The 9106-nt window shown below is 45.5% G+C and overlaps 1 protein-coding gene across 1 annotated transcript; it reads right to left on the bottom strand.

Moving 5' to 3' along the window:
• Window positions 1–6719: 6719 nt before the first annotated feature.
• LOC106653691 (serine/threonine-protein phosphatase 6 regulatory ankyrin repeat subunit A-like) lies at window positions 6720–8570 on the bottom strand. The gene has a single exon (XM_014373223.1). The coding sequence runs from the start codon at window positions 8568–8570 to the stop codon at window positions 6720–6722; it is 1851 nt and encodes a 616-aa protein (XP_014228709.1).
• Between the last annotated feature and the right edge of the window lie 536 nt (window positions 8571–9106).

Raw genomic sequence — 9106 nt, 5'->3', positions numbered from 1 at the left:
TAAGCGCGGCAAGAATACGCTACATTATAATGTATCCGGTTTCTTGCAACGGAGAGCGACTTTTTTTTTACAGCGCCCAAATACTTTTTCATTACTTTGAAATACTTCGAAAATGAGAGAGAGAGAGAGAGAGAGAGAGAGAGAAAAAAAGTGAACTTTATGATGAAAAATTTTGAAATTGTTAAGGAGTAGCTTTTATTATAATAACCCCCGAGACTCGAACGAGAAGATAGCACGAGATGCTCTTTAAAAATCAAATTTAACTTTTACACGATAGTAGGCGAAATTCTTCTATCCTTGTAAATCACGCGGTAACAGCAGCACCAGCAGTAGCATCTAATTCATCCAACAACGGCCGCGCTGTAACGAGGAAAAATCATGCCTCCACCCCACCCCGCATTGAATAATAGTTATGGAGCCATCCGTTCATATTCAACGCGGTAGCCATGAGCGTGGCAGCAACGAGCAAATAATTTCTGTTTACTCGGGGGTCTCCGCAGCTCTTATGCTCCGCGCGCAGCAGTATAGTTGCAGGCAATAATTATTCATATCGAATCGAGGTTCGCGCGGAAAGAACAGAAATATTTGATTCGCATTGTGCAGTATAATTTTACGAGTGATAAAACGAATAAAATATTTATTATTTTGACATTTGGGCCGTAAAAAAAAGTTTACAGGGCTACTTAACGGGGCGGAGGGATACGAGCTACTTAACTCGCGCGCGAAACTGCGGCCATTGATTCGACTCAGCGTCGCGTGCATTATAATATATTGCGATAACAGCGCGGAGGATTATTGTTATTTCGATGGGTTATAATATGTACCAAGGAATAATGCCTCGGTAGAAATTAGTGCGCGCTTAATAATACACGCGGGCGCGTTAATGTCAAGTCGCGCGCACGAGACACGGCGCGCACAATTGCACAATGGCTAATTTGCACTAAGCGCCTTCAATCTAGACGCATTTATCGCGCGCTATATCTACGACCAAGCGACTATAATAATATATATATAACGCGTCGCGTATAGATATATACACGTAAGATAAGAAAAAAAAAGCGCGCACGAAAGCTTACTTAACGCTGCGGGGTAGTGAAGAAGACAAGCGAGAGAGAGAAGAAGAAGAAGAAGAAGAAGAGTGAAATAGTATCTGGTCTACTGAGTAGTCATCGCCGGGGAAAGATGCTGCTCTCTTTTCTCTTTTCTTTCTCTTACCCACCGCCACTCGGACATTGGCTCTTTTTATCTCTCTCTTCTTTCTCTATTTTTCGCGCTTATACAATTTTTTTTTTGCCTTATCTTTTTTTTTCTTTCCTTCGGGAGAGAGAGAGTGAGAGAGAACAAGCTGCAGCAGCAGCGCGAGTAGCGATGAATAAAACAGCATTAGATTGAAAGAGACTTGCGCGCAGCTACTTGCGCTCCCTCTTATATACTTCTTCCTTTTTTTTCTCTCTCTCTCCACCCGCTACCCCCTGCAAATGCGAGGAAAATAGGTACATCTCTTTTGAGTGCTTCAAGGGCTGCATCCAGTAAAAAGTATAGTTGTATGTGTGTGTGTGTGCGCATGACTCGAGAGATGGATTGGTGGGATCGGCAAGTAGATGGGCTACCTCCGCTCGAAAGTGTGCGAGTGTGCGCTCGCGCGATGGGTTTTATTTTTTTTTCTGCCTCTCGTTTTATTTTCAACGGCTCTTGTACGCGTCCGTAACGTGAAAAATGTTTGGTCTACACCTGCACGGCACTTATCGGCTTGTATTTATACGAAGAGGAATTAAATCGATAGACGTTGTCGTCATCCTCTTCGTAGTCGTATATATGCTACCGGATTATATTCGCGCACAATCAGCAATGAAAATAATGCGCAAGAAAATATGACGCGCCGCGCCGCCGTTGCTGCTGCCGCGCGAGAGATTTATTGCTACACGTGTATCGAATTCGAATAAATCTCGCGCGCGCTGAAAGTCCAATATATACAAAACCAGAAGCGTGTTCGATTATTACACGATACGATCGCGCGCGCGAGAGAGAGAGAAAGAGTAAGAGATGAGGGAGCAAAAAAAAAGGAATGCCGAGAGAGCAATAGTACTACGCGACGGGAGATATTGTAAGAGGAAACACGACGAGGAATTACAATGTGATAATGATACGCGCAGGATCTATATATCGCTATATATGTGCCCTATGAGGCGAGAAAACTAAGAATATACCGCAACGGTACATGTATAAATACATGGAAATACATCGAGCTTACACGCGCGCAGGTTGTAAAGGCCGTCGCTACTGCTGCTGCTATTTCTCAGGATCGAAGTGGGCTCTTATATATTATATGCCCCTCTAGAGAGAGAGACAGGGAGAGGCGAGTAGCAGTAGGAGCTGAGACGAGTTGGTGCTGCTGCAGGTATACGCGGCTGCTGTAAGTCGTGACGCTCTCTCGTGAATTCGAAATCGAGCGCTGCGCGTAAATCCCCCCCTTTACATCACTATACGTGTATAGGGCAGTCGGTCGCGCACACCCTTAGCGCTATATATATGTAAGCTCGTCTGTCTCTTTCTCTCGCTCTTTTTCTCTCTCTCTCGCTCGACGTGCGCGCTTAACGATCGAAACTCGCTCTCTTCGTTTCTCCAGCTCCTAGCTCCTTGCGCATTTTTTATGTAAGCGCGCGCGCGCGAAGAGAAGGGTTGTAAGCACGGATAGGATCGGTAGGGCACGTATCAGCATGCTGATCCGAATTTAGTTTATATCGCCGCGAGTGTAATTTCGCGATTCACGATGAATCTTTCTTTTCTCATCAACACCGACGATATATAAAATATTCACACCTTGTTATTACAAAGTTAACGAACGCCTATTTTCCCATTTCGTTATATGATATTTCTTAAAATTCGTGTTTATCGTTGTTTCGGTGGGGTCGAGATGAACAAACTTTTGCGTGCGCGCCGCGTTATTTAAGGCTCCCGTGTGCGTTTGTTTATGTATATATCTAAAACATAGCCGCGTGTTTCGGGCCGTGCCAGTAGTAGACCGCGCGGTTTATACCACCTTGCGCGGAACGGAACTTTATGTTTGCTTTACGAATGCAAGTTATGAGTTTAATACGTATAACCGTGTGCGTGTATGTGCGTATGTGTATGCGGTGCTCCGTATACGTATACATATAGCATTTGCTGGCTTAGTCTCTACCACTCCGCCGTCTTTTCTTTGGCGTGTATACGCGAGAGCTGTATCGCGGTATATCGTGATACAGACCAAAAATGATGTATGAACTGAGTAAACGCTCTAATAAAATGTGAAAGGATATGGAAGTAAAGCAAAATTTGGAAATTTTAACTTTCATCTTCAGGGATGAGCAAAAGTTAAGAATTCATTGTTTAAAATACAATGGTTATAATAAACCATTTCTTTTTTTTTCTAACGAACGATGTACAAAAAAGTACGCTCATATTGGTATTCGACAGTCCAAGAATATGCGACTACTCGTTAAATCAGTCCTATATTTTCGACTGTACAAAATATGTTTGTAACGCAAGAGTGCCCATACTTTTTCAACTCGTCAATGAGTTGTACCAAACGGGACGAGGTGTTTCTTTTAGACAAAAGCGACGTAACTTATACAATTATTTTGACTTTGCTACTTGCAGATTTACAAATAAAAAACGTCGCCATCTAGCGGTAAAAGTGGTATTAGCATATTTTAGGTGATTGAAAATTGGTCTTAAATTTCAGAACAGTTAAATTGTTTTTTTCGGTAATTTCAATCTACTGAATATGGGTAACCTAATTATAACACGAAAATTGCTAAAAACAAGTCAATGAAAATTTAGAAATAAAGAGGAATTCAAAAAGTCATAACATATAAATTTCAAGTTCAATCACAACATGATCATTGAAAATTAATTCCGCAAGCTGCTAGTATACCGCTGCCCTGCTCAAAAGCCAACGCGCCAGAACGTTTGAATTTAAAAAAAAAGTTCACACTCTCCCACGGCTATATACAGTGGCTTTCCTATAAAACATTACGAGAGCAGCAAACGAAGAGAGTTTCGAGTGCGAGAGGGGGCAGCAAAAGTTATGTATAGTACAGTGCGACCCCCTTGAGCGCGAGGCGCGCACCAACTTAGCGATGCACAAAACCGCGCCGCGCTGTATATATAGCACAGCAGCGGCAGCAGCAGCGTTCCTGCGCGGCAGCGAAGAGCCATCGGATGAAAAAGTTTACCACGGAAAATTGGATGAGAAACCGCGAGGCTGCCGCGTGCGCGCGATCACACGACCGAAGCTCCTCTCTCTCTTGCAGCAGCCAGGCCACTTGCCACGACGACGACGACGTAACGCGCTTTGCAGCTTGATAAGTGATAATAAAAAAAAAAAGGAGGAGCAGGAAAAAAGAATCGAGAGAAAGTAGAGAGACAGAGAGAGAAAGAGGGGGTAAAAAGTTAAAGACGCTCTTGGCGGTAGTAGGGCACGAAGCTTGTTAGCTCGAGACTAGAATCACTTCCTTCCTTTCGGTACATTTTATATATAATAATGCCTCGACGAATAAACGCGGCAGTTAACCGCCGCTATTGGACTTTCGGCAATACGATATTAGGAGCACACACGAAAAATATAATCGCTCGTGATGTGAATAATCTGTATAATACTATATACAAGTCGGTCGGAGCTCGCCGAAAGTTTCGCGTCGCGAGCTGCAAGCCGCTTATACGCGTACTTGAATTATTTAATCTTTGCTGCTCTGTATGTATGCAGCAGGATTTGATTGCTCAAACACCGCGCTATTATATTTCATTTTGTGGATTTAAAATTTTCGAGTGACGACGGCAGCAGCAGCAGCAACGGCAGGATCCGAGCAAAAGTAAACTTTGTGCAGGATATATCGTGCTCGGCTGTGCTGCTCACGCGTTCAAGTGCTACTGTATACGCAGATTTTCTTTTACTTCGCGAAGCGATATGCGTTTTCCACGGCAAACACGTTGCGATATCAAAATGTTTACGAGCTTTGAGAGCGAGTCCTTTTTAAATTCCTACATTGGTAAAAAAATAACCCAAAAAAAGACGGCAAACATTTGTTTTAATCATAAAAAGTTCAACTTCGTTCGCGAATTCGTCGCGGTGAACGCGGCACACGGTCACCGAAACGATCCGCGCAAAAAATATAAAACAAAATGAAATATACATATCGAAGTATGACTATCCTGCAAAGCCGTATTATATGTATAATGCTTATAAACAATCTCTCGCATTCGCGAGCGCCAAACGTTCATTTCGACGATATATATATGTACTTTATACGCGACGTTAAAATCTTTTCATCGGTCGTTCGCGTATGGGCATGTATATATTATATATCTATGTTTATATTTATATACGCGAGCGCGCGAGGAGAATTAAACTTGGTCCGCTGCGGCGGCGGCGGCGTGCGCGGATCGCAACGTTTGGCGCGATCGTGCGAGAACGTTAAATATATAGGTGGATATATTTACTGTATATAATACGTATATCCAAATGGCAAACGTACGTTCGCACACACACCGACATACATGCATGCATACTTTATTAAAGCACTCGGCCCGCGTCATAAGCAAAGCGCGGCCCGAGCAGCGCATCGCGCATACAAACGACTCTATATTAAGCAGGCATACATACCGTATATGTATATATGGGCGCATAAAATGTTCGAACATAAATTATTCGGTAATAAAGTGGCGCGCGTGGGAGTCAGAGCTCGAACGCGTATATAATACGACGTCGTATTCGATCTCTCTTTCTCTCGGTGCCGCACGTGATTATACGACTTTTTGACTGCAGCCTATATGCTGCCCCTTCTAGCGCGGTATCGCATACGTATACAATAACGAACGAATAATTAAACAAACATCTCGAAGATCGTCGCCACCTCGACTAAACCGGACCATCCCCGTGCGCGAACACGATCGACTCGATATCAATTAAATGCAATGCGACGCGCGTGCCACAATGCCCTTCATGTAGTCTGGCTATGTGCCGCCGCCGTCGTCGTTCGCAAATATTGCCTGCAGTCTGCGCGATCGACTGCATCGAAGTTCTCTCTCTCTGTATATATTCCATTACAGCAGATCGTTGAAACTGCTATATATACACAGTGCTGCAGAAGTCTCGAAGTGCGCGTTCGTCGCTGCTTTGGTGCAGCAGAAGGATAGGCAGTGCTTAGAATAACCGATGAGACTTCCATTGAAATCTGTTTATCGAGCATTGCTGGCCACGTCTTCTCTCTCTCTCTCGCCTCTGTATTAGTCGATTCGTTCGGAACATCGATCGTTTCTCTCTCTCGTAGTTCGACTATATCGGCTTGTTTGTGCACGATATATACAGCACATACACTCGAGAAGCTTTTGCCTGATGCGCGTCGTAGTCGACGTCGTAGCAGTAGCCTAGCAGCTGAACAAGGAATTATTTCTAGTTCGAGAATTTGTTTGCGGGAGAGGAAGAAATTAATTGAAACCTTATCTATGGCAATAAAGAGGCGCCGCCGTTCACCTGCTGCTTCGAGCTTGGCAATTCCTCGTTGTAAGGCAAGACTATTACAACGATTTCACATGCTTTTTTGAAGAAATCATATTTATATTTTTGATCTGTGCCAAGATCAATTTTGTCTCGATAATGCGATGAGGTAATGAATAAACAATTTGAAACATACAACTTCAGACTTTCATTTTTATAATTTATTTATTGGATTAATCGGTCAATTTGACCCCGGCGTAACCGCCAAGCAAACATTGTACAAATCTTGGTTACTCAACTGGTCTATTATAATTTCACACATCTCAATCGGCAGCCGATAATGCATCAGCTCCAGGAAGGGTTGTAGCGCCCACGACTTGAAAAATCCTCTCGACGCTCTCTCGTACAGTTCCACTTCGCAAGCCTTTTGAGTGCTGCTGCAAGGGTACAGCCGCCAATCGATCGGCGAGCACGCGAAGTTGTAGTAGTCCCGGCACGTCATCAGTTTCTTCGCCTCTCGGGGTCGCGCCTCGATCAGGTCCTGGAGCGACAGACCCTCTTTCACCATGGTCTTCGTCAGTGCCTCTCCCACGCACTTCGGATCGCAGTACCAACGCGTGCTGCCTGGCTTCTGGAACAATTCGCGCTCGGCGAAAAATTCCATGATCGTCCGGGCGTCGCTGCGGTCGAGCTCGTATCCTCTTTCTTGCAGACGCTCGACGCAGTCCAGCAGGCCGGAGGCCAGTTTCAATTTGAAATTGAGCTGGTTACTGTCGGGCCGCATGTCGCTGCACGCCTCGGCGAGGTGACTCACCGCGGGGAAAACGAAGCCGGACAGATCGGCGCCACGATCCAGCAGCGAATCGACCGCGGCCGGCTTGACGCTCGCCACCGCCCATCGCAGCGGCGTCAGGCCGAACTTGTCTCGCCCATCGATCTGCACCGTTTGATTCAATTCGTCGCAGACGTCGAAGAATAGCTTCGTCAAGTCGTTGCAGGCGTTAACCCAGCTGATTCTCTTGCAAATGAGGTGCAGAGGCGTCTGTCCCTCCTCGTTGGCCAAGTTAGGATCGGCGCCTCGTCTCAGCAGCAGCTCGATCGCATCGTCGCTGCCGCGCTTCGCGGCCACGTGCAGTGGTCTGTTACCCTCGTTGTCGCGTGCATCGACCTGCACCGGACGATTCACTGCGTCACTGATATCCAGAAACGTCTTCACCGCAACTTCTCTGGTCCATCCGCCGATCATATGCAGAGGCGTCTGTCCCTCTTCGTTGGTCAAGTTCGGGTCGGCGCCATTTCTCAGCAGTGTTTCTACCGCCTTGTTGCTGTTGCTCATCAGAGCCAGGCTTAACGGTGTATGACCTTCCTTGTTCCGGACGTCGATCTCTACCGTTTGCAGTCTGTCACTGCATATCTCAAAGAACTCCTCCGTCCAATCCTCATCGATGAATCTATCGCAAATCAAGTGCAGAGGTGTCGTTCCATCCTTATCGGCCAAAATCAGATTGGCGCCATTTTTCAACAGCAATTTTACCACCTCCTTCTTATTGTTATTCTGAGCCAAATGAAGCGGCGAGCTGCCTGTTACTGGGCAGACGCAGTTGGGATCCTGCCCGAGCTGGAGAAATCTCGCGACGACGTCGTCCAAGCCGTATATGCAGGCCACATGGAAATGTGTGTACCCATCGTCGTCGATGTAATTCACATCAAATCTGTTGTACAATGTAAAAAGATTCAAGATCGCGGATTTACCGCGAGCCTCCTCAGCCGCGTGATGTATCAGTGTGGTGCGACGCAAAATTGGCTTGCCGTCTTCGTCGAGGTCGGGCTCGTCCCTGTAGCCGGAGTCGATCGCAAAATTCGCGAGCAGTAGCGGATCCCACTCGTCACTATTTTTAACGGCCTCCGCGAGAAGCCACTTGATCTCTTCCTCTCGAAAGATTTCCAGGAGATTCGGAAGTTGGCCTCGCCATTTCTTGATCAAGCGATATAGTTTGGGCAGAAATTTGCGTCGCTGCTTAGTGACCTCAAAATTTACCTTGGCTTTCAAAGTTTTCAATAATGTAAGACTATGTCGATCGTTCTGGGCCATGGTTTAGTGCACTTAGAACTTGATGAAAAAAAAAAAAATTAAACTCACTCACTGCTGTTCACGCTACGACTGCTTAAAGTGTACTGACTGTATACGTGCATTACACGATCTACGCGCAGAGAGAAAGAAAGAGAAAGTATAGAAAAAGTGTGAGTGATGCAGAGATACTTGACTCGGTATAACGATTAGAAAGCGCTCAACGAAGCAGCGGCATGACTCGTATGACACGAACCTATACAAATTCGGGCATGTGTCTACACGGAAAAACTGGCGACTGCTCGCTGAGAGCATGATTTTTAGGTTCATGCATAAGAGAAAGCCGTGCATGAGCAGCAGCGTCCCAACGCGGCGGTCGCACGGCACTTATTGTCGAAATTACTTATTTTCTTACTCGCTGGAAAATCTCCTAAACCTACTTAAAAGGAATATGTGACATACGGTAATTCGATTTACACTCATCGCTGCACAAAGCTAGCGCTTCTTTCATCTTTAATAGCTTGTCGACCAAAACTAAGAAAATCGGATAGATTGCCACG

The sequence above is a fragment of the Trichogramma pretiosum genome, unplaced genomic scaffold (genome assembly GCF_000599845.2).
Source record: "Trichogramma pretiosum strain Unisexual culture from Peru unplaced genomic scaffold, Tpre_2.0 scaffold21, whole genome shotgun sequence".
NCBI lineage: Eukaryota > Metazoa > Arthropoda > Insecta > Hymenoptera > Trichogrammatidae > Trichogramma > Trichogramma pretiosum.
The sequence above is the reverse complement of the archived record's forward strand: the minus strand, read 5'-3'. Positions and strand labels throughout refer to the sequence as shown.

Bases quoted from the DNA above. Each gene is read 5' to 3' on its own strand.
- LOC106653691 (XM_014373223.1), bottom strand. From the start codon at position 8,570: ATGGCCCAGAACGATCGACATAGTCTTACATTATTGAAAACTTTGAAA.